This window comes from Rhinichthys klamathensis, unplaced genomic scaffold (genome assembly GCF_029890125.1).
Source record: "Rhinichthys klamathensis goyatoka isolate OS25496 unplaced genomic scaffold, OSU_Roscu_1.1 h1tg000043l_1, whole genome shotgun sequence".
Taxonomy (NCBI): domain Eukaryota; kingdom Metazoa; phylum Chordata; class Actinopteri; order Cypriniformes; family Leuciscidae; genus Rhinichthys; species Rhinichthys klamathensis.
Window position 1 is genome coordinate 95,323 of NW_026606590.1, and position 24,678 is coordinate 120,000.

Below are 24,678 nucleotides of genomic sequence, written 5' to 3' on the forward strand. Positions count from 1 at the left end.
CGGCCGGGACTCAATTATTCACTTATACTGCGGAAAACACACCTCTAAAACATTGTTCGGATGATGTATTTCAAAACATTTTATCAGGTTTTTTGTCCTTGAAACGTTCTTGTGTGTGGGACTAATTTCTTGCGCGTCTCATCCCACGCCTCCGTTGCTGATACCAAAACCTCATTTTAGAGCACTGATAGCAGATTAATGCAGTTATTAATGCAGTTATTACACACACAGAGAGAGAGAGAGAGAGAGGATAGAGAGAGAGAGAGAGAGGAGAGAGGAGAGAGAGAGAGAGATAGAGAGAGAGAGAGAGAGAGAGAGAGAGAGAGAGAGAGAGAGGAGAAGATGAGAGAGAGAGAGGAGAGTGAAAGATTAAGCGTGTGTGAATTACCTGAGTCTGTGGTCTCTCTGTGTTCGACAGCAGCATCTCGACTAATAGTGAAACTGTACGTTTATCTGCTTCAAGAACAGCGGCGTTATTATAGCGCTAGTGAGAAATTCATGTAGCTTTTAAGTTGACCAACTATTTTACTAATTTATTTGAATTTCTCACTAGCGCTATAATAACGGCGCTGTTCTTGAAGCAGATAAACATACAGTTTCACTATTAGTCGAGATGCTGCTGTCGAACACAGAGAGACACAGACTCAGGTAATTCACACACGCTTAATCTTTCACTCTCTCTCTCTCTCTCTCTCTCTCTCTCTCTCTCTCTCTCTCTCTCTCTCTCTCTCCTCCTCTCTCTCTCTCTCATCTCTCTCTTCTCTCTCTCCTCTCTCTCTCTCTAATCTCTCTCTCTCTCTCTCTCTCTATCTCTATCTCTCTCTCTCGGTAATAACTGCATTAATCTGCTATCAGGCTCTAAAATTAGGTTTTGGAATCAGAAACGGAGGCGTGTGGGATGAGATGCGTAAGAAATTAGTCCCACACACAAGAGTGTTTTAAGGAAAAAAACCCTGATAAATGTCTTGAAATATATCATCTGAACAATGTTTAGAGGTGTTGTAACCGTTAGCATAAGGACATTATAATTGACTCCGGTCCGTGGAATAATTAGAAAATGATGCACACCTTCGTGTCGTGGACGCCATTACCACCTCGGGTGTGCATTACGCTTATTTTCAACAATTATTCCGTACACATCACCCAGGGCAGCACTGTCACACACTTTCTTCTGTTCTGGTCTCTCTGATCTACTTCTGTACGTGAGGTTTGTCCGGCTCTCGCCCTGGCAAAACATCAAACAGAAGCCGCATGAAAGCCAGAAGAACACAGAAAAGGTTTTCTGTATGAAAATCCATCCAAACTTTTTTCTGCATCGCCAGCAAAAGATCAAGACAGCAAACTGAAGTCAACAACAACATCAGAATGACCCATTTAGCATTCATTATCTGCAGACATCTTATCATTAAAGCACAAAAGTGAAACTGCAATGTTTGATATTCAGTAATTAACCCTTTAAATGTAAGCAGTCAGAGAGAAAAACATGTCCATCATACATCATATGTGTATTATACGCAATATAAAACAGAAACCTTCAAACCAAAACTGCTTACACTTAGATAGCGGACTAGCTGGAGCAGATACTAGATGATCAAGAAATATTATGGAACATGGAATATTACGGCTGGTCAGCCAGCCCAGTTTAGATAATCTTTCCATGTTCCCAAACACATTTTCCAGCTTAATCTGTGTTTCCCAAAAGATGAACGCTGCATTAGAGCCTTATATAAGGTTTTTATTAATGCTTTGGCATTGTCTTTATCAACCCAATAAAGCTTTTGAATCATGAAGTGAGTCCTGCATGTGACACATAACGCACTCTAACGATGAGCGATCGAATCGTTCTTTCGAGTCGGTTCTTTTTAATGATTCGAATCGTTAGCAAGTCATCCGATCAGCAAAGGCAAAGAAAAACTTTGTTTAGGAGTAAAACCATATGTAATCAACATAACGTAAACCAGGTGAATGAGCAGCATCTAACCCTTTCTTATTCATGGCAAAACACGTTATGTGAATCGGTTCTCTGAGCAGTTCTAGTAAACTAACCGATTCATTAAAACGAATCATTCCTCCACATATATCATATGGCACCTCGGCAAAGAAAGCACGATAACTGCACAAGGTGTTCACGCATTAAAGCGGACAAGAACGAGAGAGAAAAGTATGAAGTCAGTTTGAAATACACGTGCATGAATACTGAGCAGAGAAGCGATGGAGATGCTTTGTGCTTTTCTGAAGTCTCGGGTTTCACAAAGCGAGTCTTCTTCCAGTGACTGCTGCCCTTCCCCCTGCATGCTCAAAACTGCTCTCAAATGTACATTTAATTCGCTCATTACAGGATGCATTTACGTTATGCATTGTGCATGCACTATATTAAATTAACTAGTAACAACTCAAGTCTTTTTTTCCCCTCCTACTGAAAAATATTTGGCATGCCATCCCAGCAATAATTTGGAGTGCACACTGTTTAGCAAGCATGCAAACTGCATTGCATTTTGGTGTGATAGTTTGCCTTGTGTTTGCCATACAGATGTGACTCCCCTTCCCCCTTGAATGCATCAATCTTGAAACCTCAGGGCAGTGAGAAATAAGTCATCTTGTTATGCCTTCAATGCAAACAAACATAAGTTGCATGTAATATGTAATGCTTAAGCATTCAGGATGCCTTCGGCTGCATTATGCAAGTTATTTCACATGCATGCATAATTCAACCCACACCTGTCAACCAGTCCTGAATGGGGCCAAGCACAAGCAGTGTTGGTTTACACTGGCAATGCATCAGCCAGAGAAGATAAATACGAGAAGGAGAAAAAAAATGCAAATGTGAACACTTTATTCCCATTATGCATTTCTCTCATTTTAACAGCAAGGGCCAGAATGCAATCAACAAGCATGCATAAAACGTCATACCTGAATAAATGTAAGTACTTCTTATTATTCCATGTTTTTCCCAGGTATGCGGGTTATTCCTTAAAATATTCCTCTCTGTTCAGTCTCGCGGTGTTCATTGCAGAAATACAGTACTGATATACAGCTGGTTCGGATCCCGTTAAAAAGACTGGAGCTCGGGATCAGTCAACGCTGGAAATGGGATCCACAATGAACATACATGCGTGTGTTCGTCAACAACGATCGGCTTAATTTCCCGTCACAGCATCCAAGAATAGACATATACGAGGCATAAACCCTTATGCATCAAGGTTGTGCTCCTTTTCTGAGGAGAAGCGATGTTCTGGATGTCAGTGTTTGTGACTCCACCCCTCCGACTGCAGATGGTACGTCCCACTTTCTATTGTTGGAGCCACAAACGCTGCAACAAACCGCGCCCCGCCCACAGCGGGATCCCTGATCTGATTGGCCAATGCCATACACAGACCACACCCATCGATCCGATCAGTAATTGCAAATACAAACAACTTGTTTATCAACCAAAACAACTTAAATCTGTTGTATGTGATTTGTTTTGGGAAAAACACACCTACATATTACATGTTTCTACCAGCTGTGATACGAGAAATCTATGGAAGCCACATAAAAAAACAATCATAATTAGTCTATGACATACAAAGTCGAAATTATGACATTCAAAGTCATAATTATGACACCCTTAGACGAAATTTTAATGGAAAAAGTCGAAGTAATGACATGCTAACTCATAATTGTGACATAAACGTCATGAAAACGTCACAATTGTGACATGGAAAGGCATCATTTCTTTTTTTATGTAATAATATCGACCATACTTGCACTTGCACAATCTTCTTATTTTAACCTGTGAAACTTTGCAACATTGCATATTATGTATAAACATTTCCCTTTTTATAGTACATAGTATAAGTGAGTATTAGTAACAAAGACATATTTTATACAACTCTTTATGTGTAGTGAGAATCCGTGTCATCTTAGTATCATTTAGATACTATTCTTTTATATATATATATATATATATATATATATATATATATATATATATATATATATATATATATATATATATATATATATATATATATATATATATATATTGAATTCGTTTTATTTAAATTTTACTTAAAGTTTTAAAATATACCTATTAAGTTTTTATTACTTTTTTTTTAAAATTTTATTTCAACTAACACAATTTTTATGGTTTTGGTTTTAGTTAACTACAATAATAACCCTGGTAATAATAAACTAAAACATAAGCGCATTACACAATGCGCGTGTTCGTCTCAATGCGCGCTCTTGTAAGCTGCTGTTGTCCTAAAAGATACAACATCTAACTTACTGCACTACAACTGCGCCCGCTTTACATTCCATTTCAGATGTATAAAATTAATACGCTTATAATATAATATTAAGTATAGACATGTGTTTTAAGAATATTTTTTAAAAATAAGACTATTTAAGACATTTTTAAACAAATTTTTATCTTTGAGGACCCGCTGACGAAAGACCAACAACATCCAAGATGGCGGCGACAGAGAGCGGCCTCGTTTCGTACGGCAGCGATTCAGACTCTGAAAATGAGTCAGAATCCCGTATTAGTCCGCAGAAAGTCGAACCGGACTCGATCGCACATCTTCAGCCTTTAAAATCCGACAGTATAATGACTTTAGCCCTTCTGAATTCAGCGCCCGAGGTCGCTGTGAAGGTAAACAAGAAACGCGCGGGTCACAGTCACAAACGGAACCTCGGTTGATTTGGAGGAAAATCAGTCGAGTCAAATGTGGTTAAGTTTCGCTGTTCTGATGCCTGGTCGCTTAATAACAGGTGTTTTCTGTTTTTGTCTGTTTCAGGAAGATGTTGAGACCGGTGTACATCTTGATCCAGCACTCAAAGAAGTCACGTACAACCCTACATTTGAAACCATGTTTGCTCCAGAGGTGAATACAGCTGTTTGTCAATATAGATGGAAGCATATTGTGTGTTTCAAATATTATGTGCAATATGTCAGTTGTTTTATATGCCACAGACTCCCAAATATGATTACACTTGTTGTGTCATGAGAAACCCCATGCTAAAGTTATTTATTATGAACGCCTAACGTTAGTTCAGTAAAAATCTAAGTAGTTCCTATTATGTTACATTATTATATATTTTGTTCTACTCACTATAATAGTGTACTGTTGAATCAATTATTTGTGTTTATTTAACTTTGATGCAATTTTAATCATGTTTTTGTGTTTAATTTACTTAATAGACTAATAACTGTTTTATTTGATCACACTTTTATCCACTAATCTAATTTTAATCACATTTACTTACTTTTTACTGTTTTTCTAGACTAGATTTATAGTATAAATCTAAAATGAATGTCTATTAAGTTTCCTCATTATATATATATATTTTTTTTTACTCGCCATTATTGTTATTTGTATTCAATCAATTCTGGTTTAACGGTGCAGGATTCATCAGTGCATGTTGCTGTAAATGTACCTCTAAAAGTCAAAACTTAAATAAGAAAAAATGTAAAAACAATAAATCTGATAATTGTGACTCATTCCTAATAATATTAACCAATGATATAACAGCCTACTTTTCAGAAGCCAGTCAAATCCCCTTTATTAAATCAAAATTTTACATTGTTAATGTACAAAAATGCATTGGGAGGAAAAAACCCATATGATGACCACCATTTTATTAATATTGATAGTCTCCCTCTCGTCCCATTCCAGTTTGGGCCGGTGAACCCGTTCAGGTCGCAGCAGATGGCGGCTCCGAGGAACATGCTGTCGGGTTACGCCGAACCGGCTCACGTCAACGACTTCATGTTCGAGCAGCAGAGGAGAACCTTCTCCACGTTCGGTGAGACTGTTGTATTACACATTTATAAAATGTTACATCTAGGTTAACTTCCAATACTATAGTATATAAACTGACAGGGTGGCCGCGGGTCCTTAAAAAGTATTAATTTCTTAAATTCAGATTCGATGGGTCTTAAATATTTCTGGTCACACTACCGCTAAAATCTCTCCCGTCTGACGGATGTCCCTCAAATAACCAGCGAAGCTTCGACTCGCGAGAATGATTCTGATTTTATCACATAAACAGCGATTGATAATGATGATGTATTTCTGGTAGCGCTGTTGAGACTCGCCCGTCTCTCTCTGAGAGATTTTATAGTGAGAAATCAAAACAAATGAACGGCACACATAAAAAACTCAAAGAAACTCACTGAGGTAAAAATTCACAATGTTGAGTTTATTTATAACATATAGTTAAGTAACATAATGGGAGCTATTTTCCTGGATATTCTCACGATTGCAAATGTTACATTGATTTTAGTTCAATAAACAAGTAGTTACATTACTCCATATGAAATATAATGTGTATTTCCATCACAGGTTTGGTCTTAAATTTCATTCAAAGTGGCATTAAAAAAGTCTTAAATTTAACTTGTTTATATCTGTAGACACTCTGACTGAGAAAGTCGGTGTTGACGTTGTTCAGAAGTAGTGTTGTTACGGTACCAAAATTTCAGTATTCGGTACCAATACCAGTGAAAATCCACGGTTCTCGGTACCAATTTCGGTACCAAAGCTTAATTTAGATAAAATGTACATATATTAAAGTGTATATCACAGTTACAAAGATGGAAACTAGTATTAAAAACACTTTACAATAAGATTCTATTTGTTAGATAACATTATAAAATGACCAAACAATAAACCATAGTTATATACTTTAGCAATTATTCTCCTTGGGGTTAATTTAAAAAATATACTAATACATTTTTTAAAATCAAAAGTTTTATCTGTTAACATTATTTAATGCACAATGAATGAAGTGAACAAACATGAACAATCAAGTGTTTGTATTAAATAACATTCACAAACATTAATTAATGTTGTAAAAATATATTGTTTACTCAATGTGTTGATGTTAACACATTAAGTAATGTTAATGAATGGTATCTTATTGTAGTGTTACCAAACTATATAGGAGATAAAACATGTTTTATTTGACTTAACTGTAGCCTACTTTTATTTAATCCAAAACTGCCAAAAATGTCACTCTTGCCTGTCTTCAAAACTTGAGAACCCTGTAGCTGATTTCTAATGCAAGGGCTAGAAATCAATTAATTCTTTGCTGATACTTCCTCGTCATCACGGAGAGTGCAGTTTGCACCGCTTTCTCCTTCTCTCCACAAGCGCTCGCTCTCGCGTGTCTCCGCTATGCAACCATAAACAGTGACGCGCCTGGAAAAACAAGCTTGCACGTCGCTTCTATTATGAGTGCGCTTCCCGCGCGCCTACATTTGAAATTTGCACGCACAAAAAACGTGCTATGTGAACGGCCCTTTATGGCAACGTGACATTAGCCTAATTCAACATATTTCCATATGTGGCTCTTTCCTCCTTTCGTGTCAACAAGTGGATTCAGAGCCAACGCATTAGCAGCGCCGCCGGTCGCCATGTCTCAGTGTTTTTATGAAGAGGACGCAACTCTGCACCTTTCGGACAGCGCATCAAGAACTGGATTAACCCGGTACTCGGTACCTAGAAAAGCTGGTACCGTAACCGTTAATTTTTTTTAGTACCGACTTGGTACCGAAGTACCGAGTTTTTTGACAACACTATTCAGAAGCAACACCGGTTACATCACTTGCCCACCGATTTATTTTTTTATTTTTAATAAAATCATTTAGTTCAGTTAGAGAACAGAAACTACAATTAAAAACTGAACGTGTCTGCTTGACAAATCGTGAGCTGAACGAGAGCGCCGCAGGAGTCAGATCTCATTCGCCACGAGAGCGAGGAACTGACTGACAAAATGATGAAGGAATATTTGGTGTCAAATCGAAATGTAAAAGCACCTATTTAAGCGAATTTGTCATTGTACTGTTTTTGTTGTTGTTGTTGTGTTTTTCATTATTTTTCAATCCACCCCCGAATTGGCGCTAATTTTATTTATTTATTTATTTAGAAAAGGGACCGTGTACATTAATCAACATTCACGAATGTAAATGTACCCAAATTAGCCCGAAGGCTAGTTTTCATTGGTAGTCCCTTTGCCAGATGTTATTATGCCTAAAACTAGAGAAAAAGGTAAAACATTACAACAATAATAGAACTTGTAAACAACTCTATAAAATACAATTAAACATATTATACAAACAAACGATACAGGTGAAACTCGAAAAATTAGAATAACGTGCAAAAGTTAATTTATTTCAGTAATTCAACTTAAAAGGTGAAACTAATATATTATATAGACTCATTACATGCAAAGTGAGATATTTCAAGCCTTTATTTGTTATAATTGTGATGATTATGGCTTACAGCTTATGAAAACCCCAAAGTCAAAATTAGAATATTGTGAAAAGGTTTTCATATCTGTAAGCCATAATCATCACAATTATAACAAATAAAGGCTTGAAATATCTCACTTTGCATGTAATGAGTCTATATAATATATTAGTTTCACCTTTTAAGTTGAATTACTGAAATAAATTAACTTTTGCACGTTATTCTAATTTTTCGAGTTTCACCTGTATATACACAATAGTGAAATTTGTAAGTGAAACTGAAATGCCATGTTCATTACTATGGAAAACGCTCGCTCCGCACTGTTATGAATACCCGTGCGCATTTTACGTTATAGCCTTCAAATGAGTGATTTAAATCCCCCGCCGGTGTTTCCGGTGTCGTCACACGTCGATTAACAGGTGGAAAACAACCTCACCGTCACATCGCTAGTGAGAGATATAGTAGTAGTAAAAAAATCTTTATTTGTCCCTTTACAGGGCAATTTAAGTAGCTTTAACCTCACAAACATACACTTTCATAAACATACGCCGATCTCGCTTGTGTAGTTCTAGTGCTGCACGATTAATCATATCGCAATTGCGATGTCTATGCGGTATATGACGCAAAAGGCTGCGATTTTATATGAAATAAACAAATGAGGTCTGTTAACGCATTATCTGTTAATTCTTGTCATCCTTTGGCTAGTGTTATGATCCCACTCTCATTCATGTAAATGCTTAAACCATTAATTCGCGTAAATACAGTTCTCTTTCGCAGTTGGACGAACAATAACAGACGATTGTTTTGTCGAGTATCTTCATAACATAAGAGCAGTCGTACGATGGCCGTGAAGAGTTGTGACTCGTGAGAGATCCTCGTCTCTGTCAGCAGCGGCTGCTCTTAAAGAGACAGTACACAGTAGCCACTAATTATCTCTGTCGTTAAAGGGATACTCCAGTTTTTTTGGAAATAGGCTCATTTTACAACTCCCCCAGAGTTAAACTGTTGAGTTTTACGGTTTTTTAATCCATTCAGCCGATCTCCGGTTCTGGCGGTACCACTTTTAGCATAGCTTAGCATACATCATTGAAGTAGTAGAGATGCGCGGTTGGCGGTTACAGCCGCGGACTCCGCGGATAAACGGCGGATCGGGCGGATGACGGGACGAAAAAAAATATTTTAATTAAATTCGGGCGGGTGGCGGGCGGTTGAACCAATCAAATGAAAAATATACATTATTAAATATTGTTATCTGATAGGGGTGTAACGATACACAAACCTGACGGTTCGGTTCGTCCCACGGTTTTGAGGTCTCGGTTCGGTTCGGTTCTTTTATTTTTTATTTAACAGTGCTTTAATGAACAAATTGTGTCCTTGTCTTTAAATTAATTCAATTACAAGTAAACGTTTCTCAAGGATAACAAAATTATCTGCTAATGCTGTAAACTACAGCCCTTACTTGCACATTACTATAACATTAAAGCTTAACAATAGAGCCTAGACTTTTAGCCTAAATGATATAATAATAATCAACACTCAAATAACAAATTGTATGAAAACATGTAAACTACACATAAGGCAATTTTTGCATTAAAATGTTTTTACTCTAATTTGTTATTGTTATATAATAATTTACACCGTTGCTGTTATTTTCATGACAACTATTTTAAACATACATTAAATAATCAAGATATCATAAACAGGTTAAGTAAAATATAATATAAAGGATAATATATAGCATTTATTTAGTGAAAGAGTTAGCAAACCAGCAAGCTGTGGACACTGAATGACTTGCCTGAGGTAAATATAAAGCTATGTGAAAAACTAAGCGTTTTATTGACGCATTTCCGCTGTTGAAACACTGATTGAGTGTTTACACGAGTTATGATGCCTTTCAGTAAGTATACTGTATCTTTCAACATACCTTCGGTTGTCCATTCATGTTTATTCTGTAACTGAGGAAGAGATGATCGCGCTCCGCGCTCCCGCATGCACACAGTGATATCTGTCACGCCACATCTAAGAGCGCCAAAACGGCATTTATTGTTTACATTTCGTGATCAAATAGACATAATTTGAAAGATTACACCTTGCTTATTATCAAAAGTAACAAAACACTGAGCTTATTGCGATTATATGTGGTTAATGGTGGTTAGGCAACAGCCCTGTATTCGTTGTGTACACATAACACATGAGGTGCAATGAGCCGGGGCTGGGCGGGGCAACAGGGGGCGGGGCGTGTTCGGTTCGCCATGAGAGTATCGCGATACGTATCGTGGGTGGTGTATCGCGGTTTTTCGGTTCGGTTCAAATATCGTTACACCCCTATTATCTGACTATACCTACATCCAAAAAATAATAATAAAAAAATCGAGCACACTTTGAAATAGTTAAATTTTCATCAGCTAGTCGAGTCTATGCAGAGACTGCTTGTTGTTATCAGAGATGGCAACGCCGGCGAAGGAGGTAGCTACGTGACAAACTCAAAAAAGGAGAATTAAAAACAAAGGAAATAGAAGGTCAGAAAAGTGTTGCCTGGAATAAGTTGTGCGCTCTCTTGATATGCGCCCGTTCGATATTGTTTCTGGTAAAGGATTCCACCAAGTGGCCAGACGTTGATTGACATTGGAGCTAAGTTCGGTGCTGTTGACGCTGGACGAGCCTGTTCTGAAGACTCCCGTTAACTTTTGAATGCACGGGAAGAGAGCGGAGAGCGCGTCTTTTTCAGGCACAGTGCAATTCATTTTATACCATCAACAGTAGGGATGTAACGATTCACTCATCTCACGATGCGATACGATTCACGATACTGGTTTCACGATACGATTTTCTCACGATTTTTTTAACAAATGCGATTTAAGACAAAAGTGTCCCTTTTATTATTTCTCAGACAAAATGCTGCACATTTCTTTTTAATTTAAAATATATTTCTCAAATAATAAAACTACATTAAAAAAATTCCCTTCAAGGTTGTTTCAACTCAGTCTTTCTGTCTGTTTGGTCAAGAGGCTGGACACTGGTACCTTCGCACACTATGTAAAAGACTGTGTAAAATTAGTAGTACCAGATTGACAGGGGTTTTACATTGTAATAAAGGCAAGATTCTAATTTTGTTATAATTTGTATCATTACACTAGTAAGAGTAAAAAAAAAACACATTTAGAGAAAGAGATAGTAAAATAAATACAACACCTGGTTGCCACGGAAACACTGATGCACCTTGTGATCTCCGTGGCTCTCGCAATTGTAGTATTAATGACTTTTACATGAAAACGGAGGTGACTGGTGTTACTCACGGTGGTGATTATTATTAGTCTACGGAAAGTCAAAATGCCGCCACACCTCCGATTTGAATGAGTCAACGTCAACATCTACGCTTGCCGTCGCCAAAGCCATGTCTACTGTTTGACGGCACGTGCACAGCAGTCTATGGCACACACTGGTGCGGCGCGAGCGGAGCAAACCGAGCGTTTTCAGTTCATTCCTATGGAAGTTGAGCTTGGCTCACACAAGATCAAGTTCCATGAATGAAGTGAAAACACTCGCTAGCTTCACGCCAGTGTGTGCTCGCTGCTATTGTGCTATTGTAAAGCGAGGTTCACAACTTCACAGTAGGCTATAGTAAACGCGCCCTGCTGTTTAAAACGTGTATCGCGATTCGTTTAACATTTCAACCGACTTGAATCGTCACACATTTTTATCGATTTTCAACCGGTTGCGAGTGAATCGTTACATCCCTAATCAACAGGCCTAACAATCATATAATAAACTATAGAGCCTCGATATTAAAGAAATGCCGAAGTCACTATAGGCTTTTTCGTTGGTGCGCCATCAGCTATGCCTACAAAAGACAGATGAAATCTAATATTAATAATTGATCCATGTCGGTATACACAGCCTAATATTTTATAATGAAAAATAGCCTACACAGTCAATATAGGCTAGACTATTTACTTTTTAGCCTATTTATTAAATACAGAAAATTGGTTAATGAAACATGGATTATGAAGATACAATTAATACAAAACGAAATTCGCTTTGAAGAAAGGGTTTGTGCTTTTTTGAGGCCTCTGTGAAAGTTTGAAAGTCTTTTAGTGCCGCTTTCTGAGTGTTCGCGTCCGTAATGGAGAACTGTCACGCAACATTGTTGGCGCCCCATACAATAGCAGCATGTTGAAATTATGTGCCAAAATGCGTTTTCTATGAGGCTACAATGGAAATATTGTACAGTAGCCTATCAGATAAGGTCAGGTTTGCCGAAGTGCGTTCAATTTAGGCTATTTATTTGTGTCCCTGCGTGCCGATCGGAGAGGAGTTCACTGCTAATATTCTGAGAGCTTTCTAGTCTCGCGGCTGTCATCAGCAGCGCCTTGTATCGGCCAATCAGCGGATGGCGGGCGGGTGCGGTTTTGAAAATTGGTCAAAAACGTTGGTGCGGATGGATGGCGGACGGATGATGAGTTTTGTGATGCGGTTGCGGATGAAATAATAGCCCATCCGCGCATCTCTATGAAGTAGACAAGACCATTAGCATTTCTAAAAAAAAAATGACCAAAGTGTTTGGATATTTTTCCTATTTAAAACTTGACTCTTCTGTGGTTACATCGTGCACTAAGACCGACGGAAAATGTAAAGTTGCGATTTTCTAGGCTGATATGGCTAGGAACTATACTCTCATTCCTGCGTAATAATCAAGAAACTTCACTGCCGTACCATGAGTGCAGCAGGCGTAATGATATGACGCAGCGCCTGAAAATAGTCCCCAGCTCGGTAACTTCCAACGTGACCGGGACTAAGTGCCTACGCCTGCTGCTCTCATGGTACGGCAGTGACGTTTCTTGATTATTACGCAGGAATGAGAGTATAGTTCCTAGCCATATCAGCCTAGAAAAACGCAACTTTACATTTTCCGTCGGTCTTAGCGCACGATGTAACCACAGAAGAGTCAAGTTTTAAATAGGAAAAATATCGAAACTCTTTGGTCATTTATTTTTGAGAAATGCTAATGGTCTTGTCCACTTCAATGATGTATGCTAAGCTATGCTAAAAGTGGTACCGCCAGAACCGGAGATCGGCTGAATGGATTCAAAAACGGTAAAACTCAACAGTTTAACTCTGGGGGAGTTGTAAAATGAGCCTATTTCCAAAAAAAGTGGAGTATCCCTTTAAGAGTTTCTTTAGCAGAGGAGAGATGGCAGAAAGACGAAGAGGGAGAAGAAATGTCCTGTTAGACAGGAATGCCCAGACATTTTTATCCAGACACCAATGGCGTATTGATCATTATAGGTGTTATCAATCATTTTGTTGTTGTTGCTAGTTTGAGTTGAAAAATACACATTTGAGCATTATCACTAATCTGTGTGTGCATTTTGCTTTAGAACCAAGCAAGTTGACTCATGAAACCATTTGTTTATTATATCGCAATATGACATCTTCCCCAAATCGTGCAGCCCTAGTAGCTTCCGTATTCATGCCATAGAATGAAAGCAAACGTGTGTGTGTGTGTGTGTGTGTGTGTGGTTGCTGGGTCAGGGTACGCTCTGGACCCGTCGGTGGACACCAGTCAGGTCTCGTCCAGCTGCTACATCGGAGCCATAGAAGAAGCCGAGAAAAACAAAGGTGAGATTCACGTCATGTTTACGCAATTGTAATGAAAATTGTGTCATACAATCAACTCTGGTTTAACGATGCAGGATTCATCAGTGCATGTACCTCTAATAGTCAAAACTTAAAACATTATTATATATTTTGTTCTACTCACTATAGTAGTGTACTGTTTAATCAAGTGTGTTTATTTAACTTTGATGCAATTTTAATAAAAATTTTTTTTGTTTAATTTACTTAATAGATTAATAACTAATGTTTTATTTGATTACATTTGTATCCACTTATTTTAATCAAATTTACTTACATTTTACAGTTTTTATAGTATAAATCTAAAATGAATGTCTATTAAGTTTCCTCATTATTTATAGTTTTTCTACTCACTATATTAATGTACCGTTATTTGTATTTGCTGTAAATGTACCTCTAAAAGTCAAAACTTAAATAAGAAAAAATGTAAAAACATTAAATCTGATCATTGTGACTCATTCCTAATAATATTAACCAATAATATAACAGCCTACTTTTCAGAAGCCAGTCAAATCCCCTTTATTAAATCAAAGTTTTACATTGTTAATGTCCAAAAATGCATAAAAAAAAAATAAAAAAAAAAGTGGGTATGTTATTGACAATACATAAAAAAATTAACTAAAATAGTATCTCTACCGTTAAATAGAATAGCATTAGAGAAAAAAACCATAATAATGAATATATTATTTATATTAAATAAATACAGAATATTCGTGTATATAATGCTTTTTTTATATATAAATAAACCAGTAAAATAACAAAATTATTTAACAATCGGTTACATCTTGACAGCACTTTTCTTTTATGCCAAATTAGTTTTTAATAACTCCATGCATTCTTGCCACCAATAATCCCATGTTCACTTCTCTGAGGATTAGGGATGCGCTGATATGAACATTTTGGCCGATACTGTTAATTCTTTATATTTGAAAGCCGATATATTGGCCAATTAATCTTAATCCAAATTTTCATATAATTTTTGTGAACCTGTTTATAAGAATAAAGTCTCACCATTAAAAGCCATGACCTGAACACACAGTTATAATGTTCTCATTATAATTTTATGCAGCCGATATGACAGATTTGCACTTTTTTCCTTTTTCGAAGTGATTCCGATCATATTTCAAGCAATTCAAAAGCATAATATTGAAGTTTCTCAGTGGAAGGAAATAATCCTTTATTTATCGGCTTTAATATATCGGCCAAATTTTCTTATCAGGCCGATAACATTAAAAATAAACATTTATCATGCATCTCCACTTTGGGAAAAAATATAGAGCTGGTCTTCATTTTATCCTATGTTGTTTTGCTGATCATTAAATGTGCCGTTTCATGTTCGATCTGTCGTTCCTGCTCATGATTAATGCTGTTATTGCTAGGGCTGACGGTGTTTGAGACGGGACCGAAGAAGTCTGAGAAGAGGAGGAAGGTGAAAGGAGGAGATGCGTCGGATATCGACTGCTTTCTGGGCCCTTGGGCGAAATACCAGGATGAGAAAGACGTGGCCAAACCCTCTGAGGTGAGACGGGGTTCCACGTGTTCAATTTAGGATAAGTAGGGCTGTCACTTTTGTGAAAAAATCCTGATCGATTTTTGAGACATAAGTGTTCATTGAATCTATTTTTCATGTCTAAAGACGTTTCCATTTCCAACACCAAATACAGGCAAATCCACGGACACCTAACAGGCGTTAGGACGAGCGTAAAGAGGCGCTTGAGACGCACAAGTCAGCGATATTCCTGATGATTTACTGGCGTGAAGTTTCAGCACAATGACAAACAGAAGCGCAACATTCAGGGATTGAGATTAACACCTCGACCCGCCAGATGCGCGTACAAATGAGCTTTGGCGGGAAACGCTGTCCAATCACGAGCCAATCTGGCGTTTCTGTGTTTACTCACTTTGCTGGGGAAGTTCGTGTAAGACAAATCTGCGCGGATTTAGCGCAAATACGCAACTCGTGATCCTCATGATATATTAAACACAGCGTATCGCAGAATCTGCACATTTCTGGCTTACTTGAACACACACACACACACGTCACTACGCTACACATAACGGCGTGCTTGTTCACTTGCAAGTTCGGTATTTTACATTCAAAGCCCGGTTTCAAGATCGTTTCTGATGAAATAGAACGGTTAAGATTAAAATGTGGACACATGCTGCTGTCCCGAGAAATTCGGTTTCTTCCTAAAACGCATTAAACTTTAGTTTACAAAGACGTGAAACTCACCGAGTGGTCTGGGCTGTTCACTAATATGCTCACACAAAAATCACTGCAAAAGATGCTTTCCAACAGGTTTTATCGTAGTTCAAGTCAAATGGAGATATATATATATATGAAGAGTTTGGTTCCTAAACGCAATAAATCCATTTAGATTAATTTGAGTAAAAGTGTGTTTTCTTTACCAAGAAAGTGGAAAGATGAAAACCACTATTTTCTGTTTCAAACTTTCACATAGCATTTGTAGGTCATAATAACAAAAAAAATTAAAATCCAGGTTTTGATTTTCAAAGATTTATTATAAAAACGGATTATTTTTTCCCCCAAAATGCAATAAATCCATATTTTTTTTAAATCAACATGCAATTAATCCATTGAATCAATATAAAAGTTTTTTTTTTTCATATTGAAACTGTTGAAAATACACAACAACGTAAGTTTATTAGTCTAATATTTTTATTAAGAACTGTAAAGAAGATTGAAAACATTTTTCCTCCTCCCGAGTGCCTGATCTTCTTAATCTCCTCCCGTAAATGATTCGATTTCGATGCCTTACGTTTCTCACCCACCGCAGAAACAACCACAGGTTCATCAATGCCCGCAATATTATTCATTTTTTTGTTTGTTTGTTGATCGAAAAGTACAAAATAGATTAGAAAAACTAGGAAGCCGGGTGTATTTAAGGTGCTTCCGTTACTGTTTACATTGCGTGGAATGGTGCGTTGTGATTGGTTGAGAGTGGAATGGTGCGTTGTGATTGGTTGAGAGTGGAATGGTGCGTTGTGATTGGTTGAGAGCGGATATATCGCGTTCTGCAGAGAAGGGAGACTGGCGTTTGTCGCGGTTTGGAAAGAAAGGGAGAAAACATGACAGAATAACACGGCGGATATCGCATTTTACTTAAAATTAAACATTGACTTTTCAATACCAACCAGATACAATACTGACTTTTGCAGTAACTAATAAAAAATAAAAAAAGGCTTTTATCGTGTTTTGGAACCAAACTCTTCATATATATATATATACACAATATCGATCTATAGTTAAAAAACGAGTCAAATTCACCTTTAATGTGTGTAATTCTAGACTAACCTTTCTCATGTTCATCATGTTCATGTTTCATCATGTTTTACTGACAGGATGAGCAGAAAGAGCTGGACGAGATCACAGCCAAGAGACAGAAGAGAGGCAAGAACGAAGAAGAAGCTCCAGCGGAGGAGAAGACCATCCTTCACAGTACGACACCGCAACACACACTCTATAACACAACACACACTCCATTAAGCGTGTGCTGGATCTGCTCTTACACCCCGTGTCTCTCTCACTGCAGTTAAAGACGCGTACGATTACCAGGGCCGCTCGTACCTGCACATTCCCCAGGACGTGGGCATCAACCTGCGCTCGCCAGACATCCCGGACAAATGCTACCTTCCCAAGAAACAGCTGCACGTGTGGACCGGACACACTAAGGTGAACCAGCGTCTGTGTGTGTGTGTAGACTAGAGCTTAAAGGGAGAGTTCACCCAAACATGTAAACTCTGTCAGTAATGACTCTCCCTCGTGTTGTTCAACCCCGTCAGACTTTCCTTCATCTTCGGGACACAAATGAAGATATTTGTGATTAAATCTGAGAGCTGTCTCACTCCTCCATAGGCTTCTATTGTAATTGAAACTTGGCGGAACAGAAAGTTATTAAAGACATCGTTAAAATAGTCCGAGTGACGACAGCGGCTCAACCTTAACTCTTTAGGCGCCAGAGGTTTTTTCGATTTTGACATCTTAATTTCAAAAGGCTATATCTTAAAAGTGATAAAAGATAGAGACTTTCTGTAAATTAGAGAAATATTAAGGATGACCCAAAGTTTATGTAGGGGTTACATTTTCCCATCTAATTTGCATATTTTGACGTCATATGGCGGCGGCAATCTTGGATTATAGAATTTTCATGAAAAGTCACATGTTTAAATGATAAAATGCAGCACTTCTTTCCCCCCAAAATGTCCCTCACCTTCTGTATGCTATATTGCACAATACTGAATGCTCAGGTATATAGTAAGTAGTAGGGATGTCACGGTACCAAAATTCCGGTAGTCGGTATCGATACCATTAAAATTTTACGGTTCTCGGTACCAATTTCGGTACCACAGCAAAATCAGTTTGAACTATTTTTCCAATTTAACTATTTGAAAAAAAATATTCAATTCAATGACTTTATTATTTATGACGGTAAATGTATGAAAGCATTGAAGGCTACATGCTGATTAAACGAAAATATTGATGATATTGAGAAATATTGCTTATAAAAAGTAGTAGTAGTAGTATTTTTAATTAATGGAGATGTAGTTAAATCTATTGTACAGTAGCCTAATATAATTATTTCTGTCAATTTCTTTAAGTTAAACCGAACTTTTATTTTGACGGGTTGCCGTGAAGACCTTTGAGTTTCTGTGCGTGTGTGATATGACGATAGTTTTTCTCAAATGAAACGGTAAAATGCTCATGAAGTGACTCTCGGAGATGAATCGAATCATGAATCATGTCATCATATCGTGAGGCAGCAGAGACTGAAAACAGCGCGAGCGTCACTCGTGCTTCAGTGTGTGTGTGTGTGTGTGTGTGTGTGAGGTAACGTTAAATGAAACCGCGCGTCTGCGCCGTTCATTCACACAGAGACAAGCAGAACATGCAGGGTCTTTTTGCAGTTTAATATACACAGACACCACATCAGCAGCGCCGCCGGTCGCCATGTCTCGGCGCTTTCATGAAGAGGACGCACTTCACGCCCTTCGTGCATGCACATCCAGAACCGGGTTTGACAGGGTACTCGGTACCACCGGTACTTGGTACCGTGACGTTTAAATTTTTTTAGTACCGACTTGGTACCGAAGTACTGAATATTTTGACTACACTAGTAAGTAGTAAACAAACTGTGTAAATCATTACGAATAAATGGTAGAAACAAACCCGAATGCATGTAGCGGTTGGCCTTTTGCTGTAGAGATTTTCCATTTACTAAATACAGTAGGCACTCTGATTCCATGTATGGGGCACATATATATTATTCATATGACACACAAACACAAGTAGACAAGACCTGTTTAGTTCAAACGCTCACTCGCGACGGCAAGGCCCAGATCATGAGTGAGATGATACGAGTGTGCACAGCTCGGACTGCTGTCATTGTCATCGCGACTCCTCACCCTGGCTCCACGTCGCCCCCTAACTGTCCTATGCATACCTCGACCTCGTCTAACATACCCAGTGGCATTAGACAAAGTCTCCACCACAATACTGTCGCCGCGACCGCGGAGAGGCTCTGATAAAACGGCTCACTCGCACACTAGCTCCGCTTTTGTTCGCACTGATTCAATGCGCTCCAACTCGAACATTTTGTATAGAAGCATGACGTTTTTTAGTCGGGGATGAAGTATGACATGTCTGCCATCCAGTGGAGGGGAGGTCGAACGAAATTTGACACCCAATTTGACAAAATCGGCCGTTTTATTCAGTGCCGCATCTTGTCGAGTAAACTCGACCGTGGCGCCTAGAGGGTTAAGTTTATCAAGCGACGAGAATACTTTCTGTGCGCAAAAAACACACAAAATAACGACTTTATTCAACTCTTCATCTTCTTCTCTGTGGGCCTCGAGTGAGTTCTCGTAGTGTAACAGCGCAGCGCTTCTGTACGTCACACACAGGCTCACTATTGGCCGACGCTGGTCGTGTGTGTGTGTGTAACCTATTGTTGGAACAACGTGAGGGAGAGTAATTACTGACAGAGTTTTCATTTTTGGGTGAACTATCCCTTTAATGCTGATTTTGGTAACACTTTACAATAAGGTTCATTAGTTAACATGAACAATACCACTTCAGCATTTATTAATCTTAGTTATTATTAGGTTCAACATTTACTAATACGTTATTAAAATCAAAGGTTGTGTTTGTTAACATTAGTTAAACTAACATTAACAAAGATTAACTAATACAGTTACACATGTATTGCTCATGGTCAACTACATAAATTACTAATACATTAAACACACTGTAAAAAAAATAAAAGTTGCTGCCTTAATATTTTAAGTACAATAAACTTGTATGTTTAAGTCATTTCAACTTAAATGACATTAAACTGACTTTAAAAATTGAGTGTAATATTGTATAACTTATAAAAAAGTTGAAAATTGCTTAATTTATTTTGATGAGTTAAAGCAATGTTATGTACATATGTTGTCATAACTTATTAATCATATTTTTTTTACAGTGTAATGTTAGCTAATGAAACTTATTATATTTGAACAATTCTGATTGCAATTTTGATTCTGCTTATCGATTCCTAATTTCGATTCCAATAAGGTAAAAATAAAACCTTAGATATCATTCATATTTAGTGTTATTGCATAACATGTAATTGCAGCTGAATATGAACAGAAATCATCATCAGGCTGAAGAACACTTACACAAGGAGCGTTTGCCTGTGGTTAAAAAACACCACAGAAGAACAACTAGCCGAACTAATATACATGTCAAGCATTATTAAAGACAATAAACACTCAGTAATTTAAAAAGAACAAATATAGAATTAGCAAATGCAACAAATAGACACAACTGAACAAAGATACGATTAACACTGCAGTTTATAAATAAAATATACATTACAGATATAGTAATGATACAAAAGATCTTCAGTGAAGAACGAGTGAGTTTTCTGTCTTCTGTCGTGTGATTAGTGTTATTATAGAGACGGCAGGAATATTAGGCTACTGTCACTTTAAGAGCCGCACGGATCCGATACACACGAGCACAGAGAACAGAGTCTCTCTCGCTTCAGTGGTTTAAAGTCATGATGAAATACTCAAAGGAATCGATAACAGGAATTGAAATGTTTATTTTATAACATGTATCTGATTCAACCCTAATTGTCTGGTATGGTTTGGTGTGTTCACACACACACTGTCTCTGGTGTCTCAGGGCGTCAGTGCGATCCGCCTGTTCCCGGCGTCGGGGCATCTGCTGCTGTCCTGCTCCATGGACTGCAAGATCAAGGTGTGTGTGTGTGTGTGTGTGTGTGTGTGTGTGTGTGTGTGTGTGTGTGTGTGTGTGTGTGTGTGTGTGTGTGTGTGTGTGTGTGTGTGTGTGTGTGTGTGTGTGGAAACGAGTGGGTAGTTGAAAGGTCAAGTGTTGTGCAAAACTGCTCTACACTCCAGCTAACATTTTTTTTTTCTAATGCTTGAATACTAGTTATAACAACAACAATAATAGTTATTGATAATAATAATACATAACAATATATGTATTTTTTTATAATAATATAATAATTAATAATAATAATACTAATAATTATTATTATATAGAAATATAAGAAATTAAAACAGTCTGTTAAAATAAAACAAATAATAATAATTCTTATTATGCAACAACAATAATAATTTAAAAACCGTCTGTTAGAATATTATATTTTTCATTAATATAATAATTCAATTGAATAATTATTATTATACAAAATACAAGGATTCAAAACAAACTAAAACAAAAGTATTATTATTTTGCAACAAGAATTAATATAAAATTATAGAATATTAGTATAATTAATATTAATATAATAACTTGAATACTTATGTTTTTTCAATATAATAATACATATAATAAAAACGTAATTATTATTAATATTTTATAGTTATAATTATACAAAATACAATAATTTAAAACAGTCTGTTAAAATAAAAACAAAATAATAATACTTATTGTGCAACAATAATAATTGAAAACAGTCTTTTAGAATATTATAATATTAATAATAAAATTATTATAAATATATTATATTACTATGATTATAATAATTGTAATAAAAATAACAATTATCATTTATTAATAGAATAATAATATAACATAATAATAATAAATAACTATTATTATTAATAATAATAGAATAATATTAATATAATTATTATACAAAATGCAAACATTTTAAACGGTACCGGTATGTTAAATTAAAAACAAAATAATATCTAACAATACTAATTTAAAACAGTCTGTTCGAATATTAAAATATTAAATTCATATTAAAAGTATTTTTAATAGCTTATATTAATATAATAATAATTATAATCATCATGCAAAATACTAGAATTTAAAACAGTCTATTCCAGTACAACTGTATAATAATAATTATGGCATTAATTATTATTGAAATGTCAATTATTATTATTATTATTGTGCAAGTAATTTATATGACCTTATGTAAATGTATGAAAAGTGCTTTACAAATATATTTAAATGAAGTGTTAATAGAGACCCAGATGGACTGTTTTACTTCTTATCTCCTGATTCTTTAAACGAACGGACATAAAGCATCAAATGTGTCTTAAAGATGATGGTCTTGTATGTTAATTATCATTTAATTATGATGAGGAGTTTGTGCCATGATCTGTGTGTGCTGATGCTGTTTCTGTCTCTGCTGTAGTTGTGGGAGGTGTATAACGAGAGGAGATGTGCGCGGACGTTTATAGGTGAGTGTGTGTGTGTGTGTGTGTTATCTCTTCTAGTCTGGAAGACTCACACACGAGCTCTCAGCGCTGTCGTGATTGGCTGATGTGCTGTAATTACTCTGAGACGTGATTAATGGAGTGAGTCGCAGGATTCTCCAGTGTCTCGACTCGTTCATCAAGCGCTGTCGAAAGATCACAGAGCCCGACTCATTCAGATTCATGAGTTAAAGGATGTTTTAACTCGCCTTTCTGGACACAATCAGAAAATTAGCTTTTCTTTTTTCTAATTATTGAATAATAATAATAATAATAATAATAATTAAAATCATATTTAGTAATATCAATAATAATAATAAGTATTATTATATAAGAATTTTACAAATGCAGAGTTAAACAGCATAATAACAATAATCATAATACAAATTATAGTATTTTATATGAATTATATTAATATTATATTATTCTAAAAGACTTATTTTTGCATAATTTGTTTTTTTATTTGTAAATATTTTTTTGAATGAATAATAATAATTATTAATTGTATTAATATATATAATTTAAATATGGAGAATAAAACTAATGATTAATTATACAATCATTTAAAACAGTCTGTTAGGATAACATATTATTAATGTAATTAATAAAACAGTATTATAATAATAATCATTATTATGATGTTATTATCTTTTTTCTTCTGACTGTTTAAAAAAAATTCTAATACTTATTTATTAATAATAATAATGTAAAATACAATGATTGAAAATAATCTGTTAGAGTAATATAATATTAATATAAAACATTATTATAATAATTTATTATCGTTGTTGTTATACTGTTTATTATAATGTTTTACAGTTTTAAACATTTTCTGATTCTTATTTTTAAATTCTTATATAATAATCCGTATATATCATTAATAATATCAGTATTAATATAATAATAATAATGATTATTATGCAAAAATACAACAATTTAAAACTGTTAGAATAATATAATTTTATTATAATTACAAATATTTTTAATATAACATGAAAATGATATTAATGTATTATCATTGTTGTTATACTGATTTACTCTGACGTTTTTAAACAATTTTTAATTAATAATAATAATAATAATTGTCAATAAATATAATTATGATTAATAAATAAGTATTACTATGTCAACAATAATTATTATAATAATGAATTATTATTACAATATATATTTTTATGCCGTAAACGTGTGAGTTGGTAGAACATGTAGAGCATAAAAGTGACTGTAGATGCTGGTCGCTAACGGCGGCTGTCACTCGTCTCCGTGGGTTACTGATATCGCCATGGCTACAGTTGCCGGGCTGGTAGAAAGCGTTGACCAGGACAAGTCCATCTAGACAGGCTTGAGACGCTCTCTGTGTGTGTCTCGCTTCTCAGAGCACATGTCATATATACTGTGTAATCTTTGAGTGTGTGTGTGTGTGTGTAGGTCACAGTAAAGCGGTGCGTGACGTCTGCTTCAACAACACCGGCACACAGTTCCTCAGCGCCGCCTACGACAGATACATCAAACTCTGGGATACCGAGACCGGTGAGAGTTACACACACACACACACACACCAACAGGATTCAAGACTGGAAGCTGGACTGTGTGACGCTACTTTCTTCTGGAAACAAACTTTGCTGCATTATTGTCCTGTTATCTCTGTAAAGCTGCTTTGAAACACTCGTATTGTATAAAGCGCTGTGTAAATAAAGCTGCCTAGTGTTTGTGGATCCTCACTCGCGCTGGAGCTCACAGTGAGTGACACTAGCCTGTCCTCTCTCAGGGAAGTGCATCGCTCCCTTCACCAACAAGAAGGTTCCCTACTGCGTGAAGTTCAACCCCGACGAGGAGAAGCAGAACCTGTTCGTCGCCGGCATGTCGGACAAGAAGATCGTCCAGGTATGAGCCGGAGCCACACACACACACACACACACACACACACAGAACGTCCAGGTATGAGCCGGAGCCACACACACACACACACACAGATCGTCCAGCTATGAGCCGGAGCCACACGCACACACACACACACACACACACACACACACACACAGAACGTCCAGGTATGAGCCGGAGCCACACA

At 36.4% G+C, this 24,678-nt stretch overlaps 1 protein-coding gene across 1 annotated transcript in view; it reads left to right on the forward strand.

Moving 5' to 3' along the window:
- The first annotated feature begins 4,432 nt into the window (after positions 1–4,432).
- cdc40 (cell division cycle 40 homolog (S. cerevisiae)) overlaps positions 4,433–24,678 on the forward strand; it is a 34,909-nt gene continuing 14,663 nt past the window's right edge. Inside the window, exons 1-11 of the mRNA XM_056247171.1 lie at positions 4,433–4,633; positions 4,779–4,865; positions 5,658–5,787; positions 13,764–13,850; positions 15,245–15,384; positions 17,229–17,325; positions 17,420–17,559; positions 21,058–21,132; positions 22,550–22,595; positions 24,039–24,140; positions 24,379–24,494. Of these exons, the coding sequence (XP_056103146.1) occupies positions 4,451–4,633; positions 4,779–4,865; positions 5,658–5,787; positions 13,764–13,850; positions 15,245–15,384; positions 17,229–17,325; positions 17,420–17,559; positions 21,058–21,132; positions 22,550–22,595; positions 24,039–24,140; positions 24,379–24,494 (1,203 nt within the window). The 5' untranslated portion in view covers positions 4,433–4,450. The remainder of the gene's footprint in view (positions 4,634–4,778; positions 4,866–5,657; positions 5,788–13,763; positions 13,851–15,244; positions 15,385–17,228; positions 17,326–17,419; positions 17,560–21,057; positions 21,133–22,549; positions 22,596–24,038; positions 24,141–24,378; positions 24,495–24,678) is intronic.